Below are 24,632 nucleotides of genomic sequence, written 5' to 3'. Positions count from 1 at the left end.
GATTCAGAAAATGAGGTATAAAGTAGAGGGAAGAACATAAGGAAGTTTTGCAATAGCAAAGGCAAGTTAATTATCTTTTGAAGCTACACCCATAGTCTAATGAAGGGGGTGCAATCACCATGCCTCTTGATGCCAGCAAGCACCTGCAGCCCTGGCTTCTCTGGATGTCAGCTTGAGAATGGCAGCTAGGTTTAATGAGGATGATATTACGATATTCATAAGTGGAGCTAGAGAATAAGCAAGCCAATAAGCAAGCCAAGTAGTTGGATTCTTAGAGCCAATCTAAGAATCTTGCCACTGTCACTGTGGCAAGATTAACAGTGGGAGAGCAGAGTCTCTTTTTTCCCCTTCTGGTCCTGGGATTATCTGCTCAAATGAGTAAGTTTGGAAATTCATTTCCCAACTGAAAGTCCAGATTGCCTGTGAATCAGAATATACCCTTGAGAATTTTTAAACTGCATCTCCTGTGTGGAAGAGGCCTGACGTGGCACGGAGGAAATTTAGAAGTGCAGTGTGACTGGAGCCTAGGATGTGTTTTATCCCTAAGGAACCAAGGAAGAGGTCCTCTAAGTAACAGAATTTCAAACCCCTAGCTGACAGGGTTCTGACAGGTGACCAGTCCCCTCAGCTAGCCTGACTAACAAGTTAGTTGGGTAGTGTACAGGGTGGGGTATGTGTGTGTTGTTTCTAGAAAACACTGCTATTCAAAGCAAAGCCAGACCAGCATGAAAACAAGTTGAGAATCTAGAAAAACTAAGGTGAATTACACAGTAGCTTTGTTTTTCAGATGATAACTGTAACAAATATCAGCTGGCTATTTTTAACTAAAATGCACAGGCTATATTAAATGTATCTGTTTTTTTCCTTCTTAGGGTAGGTATTTTAGCTCTCTTACATGTAGTTTATTTTTAAATATTTTTATTTAAAATACTTTTAATTATCAGCATATTTTTAAAATGCTGATGTGTGTGAGTGGCTGACGTGCATGTGTTAGAGAGAGAGAAAAAGAGAGCAGGAGACTGGGAGAGATGGCACCGTGTCCTTTAGGAACCCTTATATAGAAATAATAAAAAAACCATGAATGAACTCTAATGAATGAAGCTGCAGTTCAATTCAATTAGAAGCTACTCTAAAATAGTGAGAGGATCTGGCACCATGCAAACTAGCTGAAGAACACTGAATGAAGAGGAAATTGTCAGAATGTGTTCTGTCATGTCCTGTCACCACCTCACTAGGAAGGTCAATTCTAGAAATGATTTCCAGCAGGAGCAGGTAATGATGGCCTCAGATTTTACAGATTTTAGTCTCTCATGTGAAAACACTCTTATGTAAAATGTCTACTACTTCTGACTTGCTTTGTTCTTCTTTCCCTTCCAATAGCCAGTGACAGTTGTTGGGACTTTCAAAGGAAGTTAGCTAACCCTTTACTCTCCAGATACTGGCTTTCACTCATTTGCTGCCTTTCTTTGTGAAATCTCATAAATTCTTGAAAGAGTCTCTCGTTTACTGTGAAGCAGAAACTCCTCTGCATTCTGAGTTTGGATGTCTTCACTGGGGGAGGGAACTAGTCAACACGGAACCTTGTGCTATTTCTGATGGGGTTCACCGAAGTTACTGGAGACCCAAATGGTTTGCTAGATTTTGCAGAAGCAATAATCTAGTGCATAAAACTCATCATCTAGCATCTCTATTACACCTGCTTCTGCCTAAGCTCTTTGAAGAAGTCTCAGCGGAGAACCTAGTAAACTTCTGTGCACATTGGTATTCCTGCCGAGTTCGGTGTGCAGGGCCCACAGCAGGCTGTGTGCTGTGCCTGACACCACCTGCCTCTAGCACTGTCTCCCGTCATTCCTCTACTCCGAACAAGTCCAAGAAACAGAAAAACATAAAAAGCTATTGTCCATGTCCAGTGAGAAATGAAATGCACTGGACCAAGTATCACAACTTCCTTAAAATAATACAACACTCCATCACTTTTGCATCTGGATCCCACTTATGGCTTGCAGAGTCATAAAGCTCGAAATCAACTTCGTGAACCATTGCTACTTCATTCTATTTAAACACATTCTTTTATAAAAGCAATTTATTACAAACTCTCAATTGTTTCACCTTAGCTAAAGCACTTAATTCAGTTCACCTCCTGCTTTGTACTGTTGGAGGCAATCAGAAGATTGGAAGCAATTTATTAGTAAGAGACTATGTCCTACAGCTTTGACCTGTGAAAATCGTTTCTGAATCACAATGTTATCACAACCCAAAGTTAAAGGAGAGGCAGGGAGGATGGATGGCATATATCACAATTTTGAGTTTATTTGCAGGCTGAATCATCAAAGACTGGGTTGAAGCTCCTAAGTTGTATCTATGGCCTTTTGCGAAGTGCCCAGGGGAAGAAACCCTATATTCTACTGGTATTCTCCCCCTAATACAATCATTTCTACCATGATGAAAACTACAAGGCAAGAAAGAATCCAGCTTAGTCTTTAGAAAAAGAAAACTAGAAAAGAAACTTCTAAAGGCTATAGTCAATGATTAGGCTAGGGAGAGAAAGGCTGGCCTTCTGCGTGTTTAAGAAGCACTCATTAGAGGTGATTAAACCATGCCAGAATCTGATTACCTTCACCAAAATCTCTCTCCAACATACCTTTTCAATCTGCTTCAACCTTTTCAATCTGCTTCACCCTCAAGCCTTAAGAGAGGAGAGTTGACTGATTAAGAGGCTTAAGTCCTTATGGGAAAAACAAACAAATAAAAAAACTAATCTTTTCCCATCTTTCATTTATAAAATGATAAATTAAGATCCTTTCTAGCCTGAAAGCTGGACAGTTCAGGAGAGCTGTGGATTATGTATGAAGCTGGGCAGGATGTGGACCAGGATAGTCCAGTCAGTGCACCTCCTTAGGGTCTGTGGTTAACAAATTCAATAGCCATTCATGGAAAAGCAAATTAACTTTTTCTTCTACCCCGATTGTGTCCTTTATTTATTTATGATAAGGCACAATTAGGATTGTTTTATTTCAGATTCTGGTTTATTATTTGACTCAGTTTATTTTATAGTTGAAGTAATTCTTTAGAAGTAATTTATGGAAAGTCCAGCATTTAGCACAAATCTAATACTTGATGAATGTGAATTTCATTGCCCTACAGCTCACTGGAGTGATTTTCTCTTGGTAAAGATTTTTAGTTCAATGTGGCAAATTGACTATTAGCCAATGGAGATCTAAGGTTCACAACCAAGTCCCACTTCATCCCACTCGAAAATTTAGCGATCTTCCAAAACCTGAGCTTTCCTCCTTAGATCCCAATACAAGCAGGAAGATGAATGTTGAGAATGTGAGATGTAATTGACGAACCTGGTAAGCATTATTCTAAGTAAATGCAGTCACTCACAAAAAGCAACATTCTGTACAATTTCGTTTTTATGAAATGTCCAGTAGAGCAAATCCAGAGAGACAGAAAGTAGATTAACACTTTCTAGACCACTGATTGCTAACAGACACTGGATTTCTTTTTTAGGGTGATAAAAATATCCTGGAATTAGATTATACTCACAACTCTATACATTTACTAAAAAACAAAACTACTGAATTGTACATTTTAAAAGGGTAAATTTTATGGAATATAAATGACACCAACATTGTTATTAAGGTGCAAAAAAGAAAACAGCATTATAAATAGAAAAATGTTGTACCATGGATTGTGAATACCCTGAAGAAAGGGAAGAACCTGAATTTCGGCACCATCGGCTATGGGGTCTTGAGCCAATTGCTGAACCTCTGCCCATCTGAGAGTTACTCTGAGGTGAGGATATTATCTCATTGTGACCCTTCTATGCTGATTATGAGGAGTCTATCATAGGAATTAAAGGTTAAATTCAAGGATTGTCTCAATCTGAGAGATGTGGAAATACATGCAAAGCAACTGAGTGGGAGACTTGTGAAAAGGCAAGGAGCAGTGGGTTCACCTGCTGTGAGCTGTCCAATAGGTTTCTATTTTTAGGTTTGATGCTGAATGATGGTTATTTTGATAGTATTTCTCATTGTCTTGCTGGATCTCACAACAAAACAGGTGGCCTGTTTCTATTCTTTATAGGGAAGGAAATTAAGCTCCTAGGATATTACATAACCTCTTCAAAATTACCAGGCACAGGGCCCTCCCTGGTGGTGCAGCAGGTTAAAGCACTGCACTGAGAAGCTAAAGCCACTTCCGCATGAGTTCGATCCCTGCCTGCCCCAGAGGTGATCCACATGGCACGGCAGACCTGCTGCTCCCCTCTGCAGTGTACTTCGTCAGTCAGCCTGTTCTGCTCCCCTCTCACCGCCCCTGCACCTCTGGCCTGTCCCTAATTCTGTATGCACAAATAAATCTTTAAAAAAAAAAAAATTACCAGGCACAGGAGGCCTGGAACATTCGAGTTCGCTCCCCTAATGAAGGCGAATACCCTTTCTACTTGATAACTAAGAATCAGCTGAGGTGTTGTCTCTTCCAGCACAAGGCCTTAAAAATCTTTGCCAACTTTGGATATTAGCATCTGTCAATTATTTCAAAGTATAAGGGAAAAAAAAGAAAGAGGAAGGAAGAAATGGGGGAGGAGGAGGAACCAGAGAGAGAAAAGAGGTGGGGAGGGACGAGAGAGGAGGTGAGAGCTGTACATTCTGGCCTTTTTGTTTCAGGAATATATAAGGGAAGCAGATTTCCTTTTCCAAGTTCAAAGGAAACAATCGTGTTTTGTTTTCATTCTTTATTTCATTTTTCTCTTGGGGGGAAAAAAAAACTAGCTTTGAAGCCTCTGTTTAAACTCATTAGGAAAACCATCAATGACGGAAGCTTTCATGAAATCGTACTGGGAGGAATTAGTGTGATGCGGAGAGCCAGATCAATCTGCAAATGTTTCATCTATGGAGATGGCGATCAGTATTGGCAGCTTGTTCAGCTGCAAAGTTAACATAAACAAAAGCTTTACTTCCAGGAGAGTGGAAGGGACTAAAGACATTTGATAGTGCCCCTCCAAATAGTTCCTCAGAGGCCTGCTTTGCCTGCCACTTGAAAGCTACTTAAAAGCCAAGGGAACACACTGAGAAAACATCTTGCCCTGGAGAGAAAGGTGTTCTTTTAGTGCTTGCCGAAAGGAGATATGATATTGACATACATTACAAAGAATCTTTGCCTGTGTGATTCATAACTTTATTGAAGTTGACACAGAAGCCTTTTTAGCAGGGCTGGTGTTAATGTATGAGGATATCTTTCCTGACATCTGAATATTTAATTTTAAAGTTTTTAATTTGGTGAAGTCTCCTCAGCAATGTTAAACTATGGTGATTTTTAAATTTTTCATTTTTTACTTTATTCTTGGACATCTGATTCCAAGTGGATTCCAGAATGAGAAAGTAAGAACTACAAATAGATATCGAAAAGGGAGTAAGGAGAAGACTGGTAGGAGAAGAAAAGATAAGGGGCACAGGGGACCCTTGGAAGATTAAAAATCAAATTTCAGGGCCCTCCCTGGTGGCGCAGCGGGTTAAAGCACTGCACTGAGAAGCTAAAGCCACTTCCACATGAGTTCGATTCCCGCCTGCCCCGGAGGTGATCACATGGCGTGGCAGACCTCTCCTGACCCGCCCGCTGCTCCCCTCAGCAGTGTACTTCGTTGATCTGCCTGTTCTGCTCCCCGCTCTGTCTCTGGTGAAGCCTCTCACCGCCCCTGAGCCTCTGGCCTGTACCCCAGTTCTGTATGTACAAATAAATAAATCTTAAAAAAAAAAAATCAAATTTCAATGGTAATGCTCACTAATCTGTTCCAAAAAAAAAAGTCAGTCTTTGTGCCTACAATATATATTTCTAGGTGATTTATAATCTATCTGCAAGGAGGATTTACTATTTCCTGTTTCTCTTACAAGGATTATGTATGCGTGTGCAAATGTAAACTGGTAAAAGGACACACATGCTGTATGTGAATATGCTATGTACATGTGGGCATATATGCATCTTAAATAAAAGAATTCAGGTATATGGCCCTCCCTGGTGGCGCAGCGGGTTAAAGCACAGCACTGAGAATCTGAAGCCACTTCCGCATGAGTTCGATTCCCGCCTGCCTCCTGCCCCAGAGGAGACCACATGGCGAGCCAGACCTCTCCTGGCCCGCCCGCTGCTTCCCTTAGCAGTGTACTTCGTAGATCTGCCTATTCTGCTCCCCACTCTGTCTCTGGTGAAGCCTCTCACCGCCCCTGAGCCTCTGGCCTGTACCCCAGTTCTGTATGCACAAATAAATAAAAAAAAAAAAAAAGAATTCAGGTATAAAGGAACTGAGTTTGAATACTGTTTAGCAAAACTGGCCCTTCAACCTGCCAAGACCACTCCTGAGGATGCACTAGAGTCTACTATTTTAAATCTTGGAGAAATTAAGCAGAGGGGAGACTTAAGAAAACACATGTCACAGATAGCTTTCTTTTTTCCATCTACTAAGAGTGGGTGAGTTAAATTACAGGGACATCAACTCTTCTCTTGCTAGCCCTTACTTAGTTCACAAGAAAATAAGGTATAAAATTAACCTATCCAAGGCATGGAACCATCCCTACCCAACTTAATGAGCAACTAGCTAATCTAAAAGGAAAAGAGCCATTTTGAACAGCCGCAATATAGATGCAACATGGCATATAAATCAGTAACTCTTGTATTGCAAAACAGACAAATAGATTAATACATGTTGTAAAGGATGGGTGAAGAGATCGATTAGGTTACTGATTCAGACCATGAACTTTCTTTCAATATACTGCATTTACCTTTTAAATAAGGTTTAAGAGAACCTGTAACATTTTGCTCACTGGCAGAGCTATATTTTACTAAGGGCAGAGATTGGCTAGTCTATAAAAATTAAATTATGCCCCTTTCACTGTATCTAGTCAAGAGGAAAAACTCTAATTACAAGATTGCCTTGTCAAACAAATGCAAATTCCCATTCTTTATATCCTGGTTTAAAAATTCATATGGTGGGTGAAATCTTCTATTTTGAAATGAAAATCAATATTTGAAATTATTTTGCCAAGTGCAACAATAAGAACAAAAGAAATGTCACCATTAAGGGCGCCAGTAAGTAGAGGCTAACTCATTAAGTGGAAAGCTCATAAGAACAAGTCATTCTTTACACAAACATTTAAGTATCAATTAGTAAGGACAATGAAAGGAGCAGAACCAAATCTTCCCTTCCCCTATGTTTTATTACTCCAGAAATGACCGAGGGAATAAAGAGCAGCAGGAAAAATCATCTGAGCATCTAATAGGAATGTCACTCTGGGGAATAGTAAATGTTCACTTTAAATGTACTTCCCAACTGAAAATTAAATGTACCTGCCTCAAAATTCGTTAACAGCTGAGCTTGCAGACTTAATCCAGAAAGGGCCAACTAAAGGCCTGGGCATATTGCATTCTGATATTTTTTGGAAAGAGAGTTTGTAGTTATTGCTTAATGTCAAACTTGCTTGGTTCATTAAAATCACAGATAGTTTAAGACCCTGGTTTGTCTATAACTATGAAAAATGCCAGTGCACACAGTACTTAAACTTTAAAATGCCTACTGACTGGTTCTCATTCCTTTTTTTTTTTTTATTTGTTCATACAGAACTGGGGTACAGGCCAGAGGCTCAGGGGCGGCGAGAGGATTCACCAGAGACAGAGTGGGGAGCAGAACAGGCAGATCGACGAAGTACACTGCTGAGGGGAGCAGCGGGCGGGTCAGGAGAGGTCTGCCGCGCCATGTGGTCACCTCCGGGGCAGGCAGGAATTGAACTCATGCTGAAGTGGCTTTAGCTTCTCAGTGCAGTGCTTTAACCCGCTGCGCCACCAGGGAGGACCCTGGTTCTCATTCTTTCCATGTGGTCTCACCATTCAACCAGCTCACTAAGCCAAGTTAGATGAATTTGGCACTTTGCCTGGATTATCAGGCAAACCAGGGGCAGTACCTTTTATTGTAAAAGGACTGGCACAGAGGCAGGTGCCTCTTAGTAACAGTTGGCTTGCACCAGATAGCTAACTTTTCTGGCCTTTTTTTCCCCTGCTACAACACAAAAGGTTGTTCCAGATCAGCAGTTTTCAACTAAGGACACCCCAGAGTCAGCTGGGGGGCTTAAAAAAGACCTAGGGCTAGGTACCCTACAGAATGACTGAACTGGCTTCTCATTGGGGTGAGGGCTATAGGGAGGCAGCTATGAATTTGACCATAACTCCAGGGAGATTCTAAGTTCTCCTGTGTAGGGTAAGTGACTTGGTCAGGCTGGTACAACTGGCCTCTGGGCTATCACTGTGGCCTTGATTATGTTAACACAGGAGGCTCTTGAAAGCATGAGTGGGGGGCACACGTGCCTGATTGTGGACACCTGGAAGGTGGCTGGGTGGGGATAAGTGGGCACGCCTGGGTCTGCGGGCTGAGGCTGTAAGGATGGCATCACACAGAGGACAGCTGTGGCAGAGAAAGCTAACAGAGGACATGTAACTACAGAGAGGAGGACCACAATATGATGCCAGAGAGGGCCGAAAGAGAAAAGATTTGCAGGGGCCTGGGGGCTTGCCAGCTGGCACTGTATTCTGTAACTGGGAGTCATTGGTCCTTTCAGTTCTAAGGCACTAACATTCTTAGAACAACGCGTTATTGACCAAACAACAAAGCCTGGCTTGACAGGTAGCCTGTCTTCCTCCAGAGTGGAGCTGACCCTACAGTAGAATTAAATGCTGGTGACCTGTGGTATGGAGACACAAGGATCTGAAAAGAGGACCAGCAGATTTTGAGATGCTCCACATAAAATGCAGAGGAAAAACCCTGATGCACAGGATTATAGGAGAAGAGTCGGCTCTTGCTACTATGACTGAACTCCACTGTGATCACTCAATAACCAGTTTTAGATTGGCTCTCTATTTCCACCAACAAGAGGAGGGTTAATAGCCACTTAAATTTAGTGGTTTATAACAATAGCATGGAGATGAAAATGGAAATGCTTGCAAGTATCAACCTCCCTGAACATTACTCTTGTAATCTAGGAATGTGCATTTGGCCAATTTCTGTTGAATTTAGGCTCAGAATATCCTGTCCCACATATGGAAACCTGATTCATTTCCCCTCACTCCTTGTTTTTCCTTTGAGTACATTATTTGTTTTTCAAGCATCATAATTGACATTTCACACATGGCCTCTAACACATGGCCTAGGGAGCCTGGTCTGCAAATATGGGCCCATCCAAACAAAGCAACTTCAGGCCTGGTGCACTATGTGCTAAAGGTACCTATAGATCACGGCCATCCTAATACTCATTCTGGCTTTTTTCAGTGAAAAATGGAGGACAGAAGATGAAAAATCATACTTTAGAAATGGAATTGTGTGGTATTCTTAATTAGACACACTTTTCAGTGAAAGTCATGTTTCTTGGAATAAAGGATGCTTTTCATGATGTAATTTGGTCCCTATCTTTTTCTCTCCTTGTCATAATGACATCCTAGGTTTTAAAACAAACACCCAGGTAAAGAGTGGCCTGAGGATTTGAAAGAAGTTCCTAATGTGTCCACAGTACATTCCCCCACCCCCCTTTTTTTTTTCTTGCTCTAAACTACTAATTAGAAAAAAACTGCACATATTTGAAAGTAACAAGAAAGTGTTCAGAGTGATCAAAGCTAAAATCATAGCAGTCCATCTGGGAGAAGTGCAATAAAATTCTACTTAGGTAAGATACTCAGGATGGAAATACAAGTAGAAAAGAAACTTGTCAGAATCATACATATCAACCTTAATTAAAAAAAAAACACTAGTTTTTGTGTTGTCTTGTTGTTGTATTGTCTTTAAGAGCCCATATGACAAACCAATGGATGCTACTTTTTCTGAGACAAGATATTCTTGAAACTGGAAAGGTCAGACTCTCCAAAAGATGACTTTGGAGGAAAGAATCCACTTCTAAGCTGATAACATCCTACAAGAAACAACCTTTAAATGTGCACATATACATCCTAGCACATGGGGCTAGCTATTTGTTTCCCCAAATATTGTACGGTTAGCCACAAGGCATTTCCAGGCCCCTTTCTGGGAAGAAACTAGTTTCCCAAGATGCTGGCCTGAAAATACGGCCCTGGTATTAATTTGCCATTCCCAAGCTACTGATTAAGGAAGTCACTTCTAAACCCTTCACCTGATTTTATGAACAACAGCTGAGTAGTCAAGGGGAGCAGGGTTTTGGTTCATTTAGTAACATTTAGTAACATCTCTATGTGATGTTCTTGCCATATTTTCACTACCCTTACTTTACTTAAATAGCCAAGTCTCTGTTTAGCAGGTTTCACCTTGGAATTAATGTTCTAGCTATACCCATTTTCCTGAAGTCCTGTTAAAGGGGGCCGGGGGTGGGGTGGGGGGGGGAGGCTTTTGCACCACCCAGGTGACTTTGAGCTTGGTAACACTATTGGTGGGGGAGAGGACACTGGGGTTTTCCATCTAAGTGAGATTCTGGTCAGCTGGAGGGAGCAAGGTTTGCTCTCACAACACCCTGTTCTTCCCTCAAAAAGCCCTGGCCCTAGCTCATTAGCCAGCTGGCAGCTAAGCTTGTGGGGCAGGGAACTAGATTGCTTTGAAGAATCTTGGCAATTTGTGACTGGAACCTGATGCATTAGATTGAAAATTAAATAAAGATCTTGTACTGTTTGTCAAAGAAATACTACATGGCTCTATGACAAAGCACATTTTTCAATCTCTGACCTCTGGGAGCTTCAACTAGCTTCATATTTCAGGCTGACATTGCTCACAGGCCCAGAATTGGTTATGTGTACATTTTCCAGCATCTTCATCAGTTTTTAGCAGAGGGAAGTAAACATAAAGAGCCACTAATTTAAAGACACTCTCCTCCCAAGTCCTTTGGGAACATACCCTGGTAATTAATTCTAATGAAATTAAAGTAGCTCTGAACGCTTCATTTTCCCAGCCCTGTAAAAGTAAATCTGCATAACCAGTGCATGTGTTTTAAATCAAAGCCAGTCCTTGCCCCTATAATTGAGGGGCCGCCTCACTCCCGTGCAAGGGAGAGGAGAGCTGCTGGCTCTTACCTGCACTTTGCTCCATCACTTCTTTCTGACACATGTCTTGAACATTCACCGTGCAGTTGACTATAAACTCCGGGGAGGAGCAGTCGTTGTTCAGCTGGAATTCTTCACACTGGTAACACTGGATCTGCAGCGCAAAACCTGTGAACACATACAGTCGGCGTCAGATTCAGCCCTCACAGAAACTACCCTGGACACCACCACCATCCTGCACTAGCCAGCGGTCACGCTGGGCCTTGGGAAGCAGACACTGCGCTCCCGGGTTTCCACTAAGGCGAATGTGGCTGAAACCGGCAGGGGCGGAGGACCCTGTGGCTAAAGGTGAAATTTCGTTTGCGACCCCTGTTACCAAGGTCCATAAACAAAGCGCCCGCCCATGACCGAAGTTGAAAGGAGAGAGCAGTCTACAGCCCCAGAGCAAAGCAGCTCCAAGAACCGGCATCAGCGCCAGCCTAAACCAAAGGATTTGCTTAATTGCTAATAAGTTACAAATGACTTAATCACTATTTTGGCACCGTTACTAACTGCATTCACGTCTTTTAAGATGTATTTAATTTTTGAAGTCAGCATTCCTACCCTGTGGTTCCGAAGCTCCCTGAGCGACCACCGGGAACCGGAAGCGCGGACGCCAAGTCCCGCGGCGCCCAAAGTCCCGGCCCTTTTCCGAAGGGCGTTTACTGCAGTCGGGTGGCCGCGGAGTGAGGAGAGGGGCTCCTTTGCGCATGCTAATGCGCGGGCGCCCTAACCCGTTTCTCCAGGCTTTCAGGGCGACCCTCTGGCTAGGTTCCCGGTCTGGGTCCCCAGCTCTGCAGAATTGTCGGCAGCGGGTCGGCGGCCAGAGAGGAGCTGGACGTCTTTCCATTTCTCACCGCTCCAACCTGGCTGCGCTGCTCCGCCTCTCCAGTTGCTATTCAACCCTAGCACCCCAGCTCTCGGGTAGGTAGACCCGGTCCCCTTGAGCCCCAGTCCCAGCACAACACCAGTCGCGCGCGCACGGGGCGCAACAACTCAGCCCCGGCGCGCCGCGGTCAGTGGGTGCCCAACATGCCGCTCACCTGTCGGCGGCGCCACTCACTCGGGTTGCCAGAAACGCCCGCAATTTGGAGGGGCTCCGGGGCGGTCTCCGCTTCTCCCTCGCCAAAGCACTACGCCGTTCAGCCCCTATCTTCCTCCCCAGCCTAGCTTCTCGCCCCGACCATGCGCCCGAGCCCCGCAGCCCCGCCGCTCCCAGTTCGCGCTCGGCACGGGGCTCGGAGACTTGACTACCGAGCGCCCGGGGCACCGGCCCCACGGCTGAACTCCCGCCGGGCAATCCCTGAGCCGCGCGGCCCGGAGGCGGGTGCCCAGCACGCGAAGGGGCCGGCGGCGAGCCAGGGTGTGCACGTCTAGCGAGCTGTTGCCGCCTCGGTTTTCTTACCTTGAAGCAAGAACAATCCGCAAAAAGTTGCTGCGATGCCGAGGACCCACATCCTCCCGGAACCGCGGGCCGGGAGCGGGCAGGCGCCTCAGAGGCTGCGACCGCGGCGGAGGTTGCCCGGGCCGCGGCGGCTGTGGCTGCCGAGGTTGTTGGGGCCCGCGCTGCAGCCGCCGAGGCGAACGCCGCCGCCAAGAGGAGCCGCAGGTGCCTCCTGCGGCGTCCGCATCGCCCGCGCCTGGGCTCCGGCTGCTCGTCGCCGCTCCTCTCGCTCGCCCACCGGGACTAAGTGCGGCGTCTCGAAGGAAGTACTGAAGGAACTACTGGCGATTCCAAGCACCCAAAAAACTCTCGCTCTCCCCACCTCCCACTTCTGGCACCACGTGACGGCTGCCGAGTTGGGGTGGGGGTGGCGGGCGGGGAACGCGGGGACCGTCTTTCCAGTCCCCACCCCCTTCCCGACGCCCAGCTATCGCACCTCCGCAAGTCCCTGGGACCCGACGCCGGGGCGTAAGAGAGCGTGTAGTCGTCCGCGGCTGGGCGGGCCGGGAGGAGGGCGCCGCAGGTGCCGCGGGCGGGCTGAGTACAGATCGCCGACACCTGTGAAGTGGCTGAGCCGACTGCGCGCCCCGCAGGTTCTCAGCACACAGGTGCGCGCTCCCGACGTCCACTGCGTCCCGGGCCCTCCGGTACCCTCGCGCAAGGACTGGTCCTCCCTACCTGAGCCGTCTACACGGAATGGCTGAAGGGTGCCGAGCGCTCCTGCGCGCGGGGCAAAGTTGCACAGCACCGACTCCCTGAGGGGACCAGGGCAGCCTCGCCTCTAAGAAGCGCTCGCGTTTTACCGTCCGATTTCAGCTGCGGCTGGGCTAGGGGCCAAGCCCCTACCCTGACTGGCGCGCGCGCTCCAGGCCGCCCTCCTTTTGTCTACCAGCGCGCATCGGTTGAGGAAGCGTGGACGACACCCGGTCCCTACCTTAGGGGAGGGCCTCTGCGGACACCCTCTTGAGCTCCCACGAGAAAGCAAATGGTCGTGAAAGAAGTTGCTGTCCTTTTACCTTTTCTTGCAAAAGGTAGGCAGCTTCTTCCTGCTCTGGACCGAGGCAAGGGTTGTTAGTATACACTTTCGCGTCCTCGCTCACTCACCATCCGACCATGGACTCTGTCACTACCTGTGCCCCCCCTCCCATCCCCGTCATGCCACCTCTTGTGGTCAAACAACCCACCCGGAGTACTCCAGGGCCTTCAGGAGCCTTCACCTTCCCCGCGGGCCTTGCAGCAGGTGGGGAGGAGGGATGAGCAGCATACCCGCCTGGCGTCAAGGCCCCCATCCCTCAAGCACCCACTTCTGTTCCCCAAGTCCCTAGATAGCATCCATTTCTGTGTATATAGCGTCGTATGCGTTGCCCTCCTACTCCTCGGGCCACCTCTTGGAGGAAGTTCTTTAAGATCTGGACGCTGGCCATTTATTTCCCTGTCCTGTCAGCAGAGCAGGTCTGGAAATGGGCTTAAATGACTTTTTTTGTAATTTCTCAGCAGAGATGATTTCAAATCTGCCTCCAGCTCCTTCTCTCCCTTTGCCCCCCTTTTCCTTTCATTTCTAGTTGGCTAAGCCCTCGGGGAGACTGAAATGCTTTGACCATTACTTGCTTCTCTGCAGACTCTGATCTTAAGGTTGACTGAATTACTATCTCTAGAGCAAAAGGGGCCACTTTATTTATTCCTTCGGAAATTCATCTTTGGAGCATGTGTGAGATTCAAGTAACTGAAGGCCAAAGGGTCCTGAACAAGTTCTTTAAGCTTTACCAGGGTGCAACTATGATATGACATTTATTCAGAAATGACACAAAAGAAATTTTAAAAGTCTGAAAGACAGTGATACATTATTTTCACTTGATAACAAAATTCAAATATAACAAATTGCACAAATCAACCAAATAACACTGGTCATACAATTCTCTTTAAAGAAAAAATGTGTACTAAAGTAACCATATAGAGCCTAAAAATATTTCTATTATGCCTAGTTTACAAGATCCTGTACAAAAGCAATTATAAATAGTTCACATCTAGAAAAAATACACATTACCTTTAAAATAGAATTTATCCTTACATATAAACACATTTTATAGGAAAAAAAGGCTATTAAAAAGTAAGAATTTTTCATAGCACCAACCATTTTATTTTTTTTAAAGAACATTGCAAATAGGAATTTGCTTTCATTTCTAGATTGCTCAGATTTTCATAACAAGAGCATCAACAAATACTGTTGAGAATTATAGAGAAGCACTAAGAGAATGTAAGAGCATATTTGGAGGGAACCCGGTTATTGAAAATAGAATTAGGTCACTTCTGATACATATCCCTTCCAGTCAGTAATACACTCCAGTAAAAGCAGAATTACACTTACCGCAAGAAACCAGATGTCTGGAAACCAGATGTCTGGGAACAAATTTGAAATTGCAGTAGAATTAAAATTTACATCAAATTGAGATTTTGAGATGGAGATTAAAATGAGCCCTCTCTTGGAGGCAGGTCCTGTTTAAGTTTCCAGAGTGGACCCACAAACAATTTGAGAACTAGGACTATGAACTAAACAAAAACTTTAGTTGGAATTTAAAAAATATATATTATCAACTTCTAAGACTTAGTACATCATTTCAAGAGCATGGCGCTGATTCAATTTATTGCTTGTCTTTTTTTGCTACAAATATAATTTCCTGTCCAAAAAATTTACAACTTCTGTACAAGTATTCAAAAAAAGTGCAAAATTAAGACTTCTGTAGCATGGGCCTGTTTACTTTTAATTCTCATGAAACACAACAAACGGGAGTCTATCTTTATTGTCCTGTCAGAGAAGCAAGTTCCAGTGCTGCTTACTGCAAATCTGACAGAGTAGACTCTCCTGTGTTGCAATAGATCACAGCTGTCATCTCTACCTCCCCTCCCCCCACCCCGTTGCTTAAGTGCTGCTTTTCAGCTCACTTAGGAAAAAAAAAAGTACTTTATACATCATTTGAACCCTGACTTGCACAGGAAGAGAAGCTATCATATAAAGAGTCACTTAAAGATTCCAAATTGTCCACCCCAGGCCTATCTGAGCTACTCAAAGATGCCTCTTCATTTTTTTCTTTTTCTTCCTTTTGTCCTTCAACCTTGTTCAAAGAGTTCTTCTCTTTTTCTAATAAAATCACAGGACTGCTGTTATATTTATTGCATGACTCCAGGGAAATTTTAGATAATCTATTCTCAGGATCTTCTTTTGTTTCTTCAACTTGTTTCAATTTCTGCAATAAAAAAGAAGAAAATATTAGAAACATATTTCTTTGGAAAATCAAGTTATTCTTCCCAATATTCAATTATTGTCTGTATAAAATGTCAGTTAAAGGGATAGCAAGAACCTACAAGTCTTTAAAAACCATCTAGTATAATTAAATGTAATAATAAAGATAATTTTATTGATAAATCAAGACTTGAATCATTTTACCAAGATAAATAAGTCCCAATTTAAAAACCAGTGAGGTGCCATTTAACTTCATTTTAAATAGATCCATTTGCAATTTGTTCATGTAAAATGCCTTATTTTTCTTGAGAAAACACTCCTTTCCTTACTAAGTATTATTAGTTGCCTTGTTTCTAACCATGGCTAGGGATTTCATTTCTGTCAGAAGTTACAGTTATACACACCCACAGACACACACACACACACACAATTAAAATGACTTACAACTTTTTTTTCAAAAAAGATTTATTTATTCATACAGAACTGTGGTACAGGCCAGAGCTGCAGGGGCAGTGAGAGGATTCACCAGAGACAGAGCGGGGAGCAGAACAGGCAGATGGACGAAGTACACTGCTGAGGGGAGCAGTGAGTGGGTCAGGAGAGGTCTTCCACGCCATGTGGTCACCTCCGGGGCAGGCGGGAATTGAACTCATGCTGAAGTGGCTTTAGCTTCTCAGTGCAGTGCTTTAACCCGCTGCGCCACCAGGGGGGGCCTTTTTTTTTTTTTTTTTTAAGATTTATTTATTCATAGAGAACTGGGGTACAAGCAAGAGTTGCAGGGGCAGTGAGAGGATTCACAGAGACAGAGCAGAGAGCAGAACAGGCAGATCTGACAGTACACTGCTGAGGGGAGCAGCGGGCAGGCCAGGAAAGGTCCTCCATGCCATGTGGATCACCTCCAAAGCCAGGATCGAATTTGTACTGAGGTGGCTGCCACCAGCCAGCAGTTTTATGCCCCAACCCCTTGGGCCTCCGGGAAGGGCCCAGGACTTACACCTTTTTAAGCTGCCATTAACTTAAGTATATGTTTTAATTTTTTAGAGGCATTGACATGTTTGCATTTTGTCCCTTTACTGTTCTTAAGATATTTGAAAGAAAACCACAGTGTAAAGCCATGAAAACAGTTCTGTTTTCCTCTTTTTAGACAAATATTCCAGATAAACACAAGGAAGAAGCAAGGGTGGTGTTTTGTAACCATCCAGGCTGGGTAGGTGCCCTTTGGTTCTAGTGGTCTGAAAGAAAATTTTGGAGTCCTTGGCATCATTGTCACAGACTTTATCGGTAGGCAGGGGAGAGGGGGCGTAAGCAGGGTAACAAGCCAGCAGGGAGAGAGTGACCTGCGCCCCCTGTGAATTTCTATCTCCTTTTTTCTCTGGCGTCCGTGGCCTCCTCTTGGAGCTGTTCCACTGTAGGCATCTTGAGTACTGCTGCCCTTAAAAACTCAGGTGTGCACACTTGTACATGCCCCTCACCCATGTTAACAAAATCAAGGCTTCAGGTGACAGCCACAGAGCCAGTGGTGCCAGAGCCTGACCAACTTCATTTACCCTACAGAGGGATTAGAGATGATAATAGCAACCACTGTTATTAAGCAATTACCAGGTAAAAGACACTGAATACATTTACCTAAAAGCTGTTTCAAAAATCTGCAAGTTACACACCCCCATTTTAAAGAGGAGGAAAACCAGGAACCAGTTGAGAATGACTGTGTCCAAGGTCTCTCAGTAAGTGATGGAGGCCAGGGCTGCCCAGCTGCCTCCTATTCTCTTATGTGATAAGGGACAAGATGTTATGTTTTTGCTTTCACTCTTCCACCCAGGTATTCCACTTAAATAACCACACCATTTAATCAATGGATGCAGAAAGGTCCAGTGGGGAAACTGGGTTTTGATGGGGACTTGGGGGAAAGCAGACCGAATCAAAGCCTGTCAAGTCTTAACACACTAAACAGCTAAAAGAGAAAAATATGAAAGTGAATGACTGAAGTGTCCCAACAGCAGAATGAACAGTTTCTCTCTCTGCTACAGGAAGTAGGGTAATTTTGGGAGAATATTTGAAAATCATCCTCCAAGTGGTGCTTATTTCATTATACTATTAACATACAGGAGCATTACTCACAGAGCTCATTTTTAATTTCAAATGGGAACCATGAAACCAGAGATTGGCTTAGGAACATACTCCCAACTGATTACCAAGAAGTGGCTCCATTATTTGGAACAACTCCATGCAAAAGACTCTTCATGCTGGGCCTATTTTTAGGCATTCTTATGTTATGTTTTTTTATTATATAATCAAATATTAAGATTATATAAAGTAGAAAATACTTTGAAATACCAAATTTGGGTGAATAAAAGGCATTCAATGCAATTTTTTTCTCAGCCAAGTATTTCTTTTTTCCTTCATTCAAGAACTGATGGGGCCCTCGCTGATAGCACAACTGGTTAAAGTGAAGCACCGTGAAGCACCATGAAGCTATCTGCAGCCACTGCAGCACAAATTCCATCCCCAGTCAGAGAGCTGACCCGTATGGTGCAGCAGACCTCTCCTGTGTCCCCTTGCTTCCCTCAGCTGTGTATTTCAGTCAGTTTGCCTGTTCTGCTCCCCCCTCTCTGTCTCTGGTGAATCCTCTCACTTCCTGCACCTCTGGTTTGTACACCGGGCCCCCAATTCTTGTATGCATAAATAAATCTTTTTTAAAGAGCTGAAATACTTTCCTTACCTATTTCTGGTTAATGTGGATTTCAAGTTGATTCAACTGGAAAATGCACAGCTAAAGGCAATTATGTCCTGTCATGGGGATTTGAGGCCCAAGAAGCAGACAGACCTGAGCCTGACCTTTAACTTTGCCTTTTCACTGTGCAGGTGTGAGTGAGCACTGAACTCCCATGTGCAAAGTAGTAGTAAGATGCACTTGCACTTCCAGAGCAGCATATGTTCTAGAGATAAGGCATCTTAAGACCCTGACACAGAATAATAGGTGCTGAGTAAATGGTACAATTACTAAGAGTGAAATAGGATTCTTATTCTAGAGCAGTGATTCTCAACCTGTTCTCTAGATCATCATTGGGACCTGGTTAGGCATGCCAATTCTTGAGCCCACATAGACTATTAGAAACTGAGGCCAAGCCAGTATGTTAAGCCTACCAGGTGATTCAGATATAAGCTAGGAAGAATCACTAGTCTGGAAGAATTTGTAGTCTTTGGGGGAACACAAAGAATGTGAAAAGTATAAGTGGTGTACCTAAGGTAGAGATGTAGAAAGTTATTTACCATTAAAATACCCACTGTTTATGCATGTCAGTTTCATGCTGGAAGGTTTGATTTTTTAAAATTACTTATAAAAAAGGCCTATATAGGCTAGGGCGGTGGTGGAAATAAAGGAATGGTACATTTTAAGAAAAATCACACCATAATCTCAGTTTTTCTGTTTTTTTTTTCTCTATCTTTAGAACAAGTATTGTATTTGGCTAATAGTTTTATTCAACATTTTAAAAGAGAACATATATTTATAAAAATTATACATTCAAACATACTTGTGATTATCGCTTATTTACTCTTTGTTTTCTTTGAAACTATTGACCTACTCAAATGTGGCAATTTAAGTAGTAATTAATTCATTAGCACAATTTGAAAATATACATAATCCACTAGCATCTAGTGACCTTCTGGTACATTGACAGAGAACTAACTACATAGTAATTAATGTCTTGGAAAAATTAATTTGGAATAATAAAAAAATAAGGCATGGTAAAGACTACAATATTAAATTAAAAATGGAATGTTTAGGTTTATTATATTTTGAGCATTACAATGCTAAATGTTATTGAAGATTACAGAACCATGTTTTATAAAATCATCACAAACTGAATAGAATTTAATTTGACAACTAAAATTTCTGGATAACCTTGTTCAAGACATCTGTGCTATGTTAGACTAAGTAAATCTTCCTTTTATTTTTTGACTATAATAACAACATCAGAACAAGAATAATGACCATGATGAACTGGCATTCAGCTCCTGATAGGGAGTAATGGGGAATATAGTGAGTGTAAGAATGTTTTTAATCTGTGCCTTTTACCTAGCTAATTGTTACTATGTAGAAATGTGGGTCCAGAGCATATGAGTTTTAAAGGGGAGGTCATAAATCTTGAGCAATATTAGCTTATATTTAAATCCTCTGATTTTAATTACTTGCAAACATTAGAGTATGTACAATATTAAATATTTAAAAAAATACAACAAAAACTCACACTAAGAGTGTCAAATCAATCTGTGTTGTTTGAATTTCTAAGCCACACATCATGTTCTATATTTCCTTTTATGTTCCCCTCACCGTTTCATCCCCCTCCCCATACCAGCTTTCTTCATAAAGACCTAGCCCAGTGCTGAATCCTAAGTAGATTCTCAGTGAGGAACTAGGGATGGATTCAACCTGCTCTAACAGCAGCAGTCTCAACTGTTGGCTTGGGTTTCTCCAGTGGTCCTGCTAGCTAAGAAACACTAAAGTAACTTATTTTTTTTGCTTCCAATTAGAAGTACACTGAACCGGCCTCAAAAATGTCTTGACAAAATTCAGGCATTTTTAAAATTTTGAAGTCATGTAACATTTAAGTGTAAAATATAAAGAGGATTGAAGTCAAACAGGTAATAATGATGTATCAGTGAAATGATAACAAAATTAGTTTGAAGCAATTGTATGTGAAGGTGGCTTTGCAAACAAATTGTGGCAATAACAGTTAGCATTTAATTGAATGTCTCTTCTATGCAGACATTCTGCTAAGCAAGTTGCATGGATTATCTGTATTGTACTCAGATCAATTCTCTGGGGTAAAGGTTCTTAGTAGTTCCATTTATAGGCAATCAAGATTTGAGGAAGTTTAAGGTCATGTAATAAATAGTACATGGTGGAATCTGGATTTGGATCCAGGCATTTTACTTAAGGAGCCCAAGCTCTTAACTTCTATCCCGGAAAAGAACATTACAAATAACAGCCAATATTGTCTTTAAGGGAGCACTTGAAATAAGAATTCCAGAATTCTAATAACATTAATAATAATAATAAACCAGTAAAGTTTAGTGTTTGGTAAAGATTGTGTAGGTCCCATAAAACATCTTCATTTCCTTCATATATTGTTTCATCAGAATTATTAAACAACATTTGTCACCTATAGATGGCAACAGTTGCACAATTCACTTTCTGGTGGGGCTGGGCTATTTATTGTACTTGGGAAGGAGAGAAGGGCTAAACAGAACAGGCTAGAATAGATTCACAAGTTTACAATAAATAGCTTTGTAAAGTCTTAAAATATTTTTCTTGTTTTACATGTAACAACGATATTATTAATGATAAAGCAAAAGTAAACAGTGACATATTCTCCAGAAGTTCCTTGAAACTAATTCCCTGTCAATCAAACCAGTCTACTCTGTGGTTGGCTTTGTGTGGATATCTGTGTAATCTTGATTCTCAGAGGAAGTGTCATAGAATGATTCTGAATAACTAGAATTATGATGTGCCATAAGAAAGAAGGAGACCACTTCAAGAACTGGCCATGTAATATGACCCTGTTGCATCAGTTGTCTATCCCACTTCAGTTCCAGAAGTTGCACAGGTGTTCTAGCTCTTGCCCTTTAAATTCTTTAACATACAGAGCCACTGTAAAGACAGAAACAGAGGTAGGTGCCTATCTAACGGGTTCTAAGAACCTCAACTAGACTCAGCTCAGTACCTGGTCTATAAATAATAAATAGTTTTTCATTTGCAAAGAGCTTACCCATCTGTGATCTCACATTGCTATTACATCAGCATGGAAGGTGAGAGAGGCTGGTGCCAGTTGTGCTTTACTTGGGGATATTTATGGAATTTGTGGTTCACAGAAATTGAAATTCAGGCGAAATTAAAACTGGAACTTGGTCTTCCTGATTTTCAGCATAGAAATACATACCATCTTTCCCCCCAGTCAACAATAACTATGGACTAGATTCTATCCTGAGCAGTAGGAAAGATAAAATAGAAGATGATATGAGCCCATGCCACATGGAAAACATGGGGAGACTACATAAGGTCACAGAAAAACTCAAGTGATAAACCAGAAAAAAAAATATGCCTCATGATATTGGCTTCAGAGAGATATCAGCTAGAAACTCCTGCCTGTAGACAGGGAGAAACAAGTAGAAGTTATGTTGAAGGATTCACTTTCATTAGTTCAAAGAAGCTTCTATCTATTGATTATCTCTTAAAAATGTTGATTAGTACGTCTACTGTAAGATATCTGGAAGAGATTCAAAGCTCCTTGTGAAATTCAAACATAGCCTCATTCCTTAGCTGGGCATAAAGAATACTGGAGCTCTTAGCTCAAATTAATGTAAACAGTATCTTCATCAACTAATTTCTTATTTCTCTGTTGCTACAGCGATTGCTGCCAATCAATTCAAGAAGACATGTGGTAAGGAAATGATAGCTACATTTATGAAGCATTTTTACTATGTGTCAGGTATTGGATCGAATGCTTTGCATGAATTATCTCATTTAATCCTTGCAGCAAACCTATGAAATAGCATTTTTATCAGCCCCCATTTACAAGAGGAAAATCAGAATAGAGTAGTTTAAATATTAAGCCACACACAAATAACTAGTAAGTAGGGAATCAGAAAGAGCTTGATTACAGAATTTGGGATCTTAACCAGTAGGCACTAGATCAGGTATTTAGAAACCAGTGCACAGTTCCTGGCATGGTACTAATTAGCTATGTAACCCTTTGAACCTTAGTTTATTTACATTAAAGTTTTTTTCTTAAACACCACACTCTGTAAAGCTCTCTAACTCTACAACATCTTAATAGCATGTCCTCTTTTATTAGAATTTGAGGTGGCATAATAATAACTAGCTCTCTTCCCCACCTTAATTTTGAAGGAAATGAAGAATAAAAGAATCTGGTGGGAAATTAAAATATCAGTTTTATTATTAAGAAAGCTTATATTGGAAAATGGGGTTTCCTCAGGTTGGTTCCTGAAAATAGAACGGCTGAGGAACTGGCAGCTCTGGACGGGGGTCAAGTATCTTCTCATAAATCTACTGCCTGAAAGAGCAGCACAGCCTGACGCCACAATGAAGATGGGGAGAGTGTGAGAAGGACTTAAAGTCCTCCCAAGCTTGAGGATGAAACAAGTCAACCCTGTTTCTCTAAGAAGAAATGAATGAGCCACACCAAGGCCCTTATACCAGGGGCTTCTTTCACATGGAAAGAAAAGCCCTAAGTTGTAAAGTGTCACCACTGTGTCCCCTCCCACCACCAACATTGTTCTTTATGTCCAATGATGTGATTTTAACCAAAGTGTCAGTATGCATTTGGACCCAGAAGATGCAGGAAATTTTGGAAACTGCAGTGAGTTGGTTTGGACAGAGAAACCTCCATGGATGAAGAAATGGTAGTGAGGTGTTTAAGCAGTTGTGACATTTACAAGTAGATTAAAGCAAATAGAGACCATAATTTCACGTACTCTGGGCTGTGAGTAAAAACCTAAAGTGTGATTTCCCCCATATTTTTTTCTGATGACCATATCTTGGGCACCGGGAAGAGGGATATGGGACAGATTATGTATTAGGCTCTTGGTGTGGGAATGGGGAAGAAGACCTTTAATTTAGGGCCTCCTAGTGGAAGATCTGCACACATTACAAAGTTTGTGTTAGATGATGGTTGCTACGGGCAGGCCAACCTCAAGGGAAGGGATGGTGCTGAAGCCATTGTTTCAAAGACAATAATTTCTTCCTTAATTCCACCTCTTACTATATTCCTCATGGAGCTACTTTCTGAATAAGACATAAAAATAGATGGAATGACCTTTGCTGAACACAAGAGACCTTCCAGATATGTCATGTTCACCTGGTCAAATTCCAACTTAGACAATTACTTTCTCTCACGCACAGCTTCTTCTCAACTGGACACATTACTCTTCACTTGCCCTTCTGAAATATTAATGTGACATATCGGTAATTGAGAACCACTCTCTCCACCCAACCACATGCTGGGAGATGCGATTTGGCACTTGGGGGCACTCTCTGTTTTCTTATTGCAGCACTGAAGATTCTTCAGTATCTCCAGGGCAAACTGATTTTATAGGTGAAAGAGTAATTTCTAACTGAGTGGTAGTTTTATGACTGTTTTATTAACTATATTGCTATCTTTTACTATGATAAATGACTTTCAATGACCTATGCTGGAGCCCCTAAACCCAAAGGGAAAAGTGAACTTGCTTTTTGGGGAAAAAAGAGCAAGCAGAGGGAAAGTCAGGATGAAGCTTAGAGCTACTAGAAAACAGTACACCTAGTGGTAGGGACAAGCGTTCAGTATGGAGATCAACAATGCCACAAAGTACATTTAAAGGTTAGATCAAAAGGGCAGAAGGAAAGAGAAGTCATTTTACTAAATAGCTGGCAAATGTCCGATATATGGGAAATGTTAAGTTGGTGGGGGAGGGAAATGTGGAGCTAGGAACTTTATTGGTAAGAAAGAGATAAAACAAAGAAAATCACATTTGTTTATAGCAGAGAAAGCCATTTGAAGAGGAAAAGCAACAATTACAATTTTGGGTAAAACTGTTAGATGTACAAACAAAGAATACATTTGTAATTTATACAAACTATAATATTAGTGCATTACTGAAATGCCCATTGGAAAGCTGGATTTTTTTTTTCTAGGTTGTACCCTAGAAATATAGGGTTTAAAATATAGGCTGATCATCTTAATATCCAAAAATATACTTTAAAATATAGGTTGATCATCTTAAGTACTGCATCAGATATGATAAGTTATTATCAATTTCCCCCAAGTAAAATATACACTTTTATAGTGACCTGGGTTTAGGGAAAAAAAAAAA

General features: G+C 42.2%; 1 protein-coding gene across 1 annotated transcript in view; it reads right to left on the bottom strand.

The window, feature by feature from the left end:
* The window catches only part of LYPD1 (LY6/PLAUR domain containing 1), a 31,658-nt gene extending 19,063 nt beyond the window's left edge, over positions 1-12,595 (bottom strand). Inside the window, exons 1-2 of the mRNA XM_012724623.1 lie at positions 12,482-12,595; positions 11,068-11,205 (exon numbers count right to left, since the gene is read on the bottom strand). Coding sequence (XP_012580077.1) covers positions 11,068-11,205; positions 12,482-12,533 — 190 coding nt within the window. The 5' untranslated portion in view covers positions 12,534-12,595. The remainder of the gene's footprint in view (positions 1-11,067; positions 11,206-12,481) is intronic.
* Positions 12,596-24,632: the final 12,037 nt, after the last annotated feature.

The sequence above is a fragment of the Condylura cristata genome, unplaced genomic scaffold, assembly GCF_000260355.1.
Source record: "Condylura cristata isolate star-nosed mole 26May11 unplaced genomic scaffold, ConCri1.0 scaffold00002, whole genome shotgun sequence".
NCBI classification, from domain to species: domain Eukaryota; kingdom Metazoa; phylum Chordata; class Mammalia; order Eulipotyphla; family Talpidae; genus Condylura; species Condylura cristata.
The sequence above is the reverse complement of the archived record's forward strand: the minus strand, read 5'-3'. Positions and strand labels throughout refer to the sequence as shown.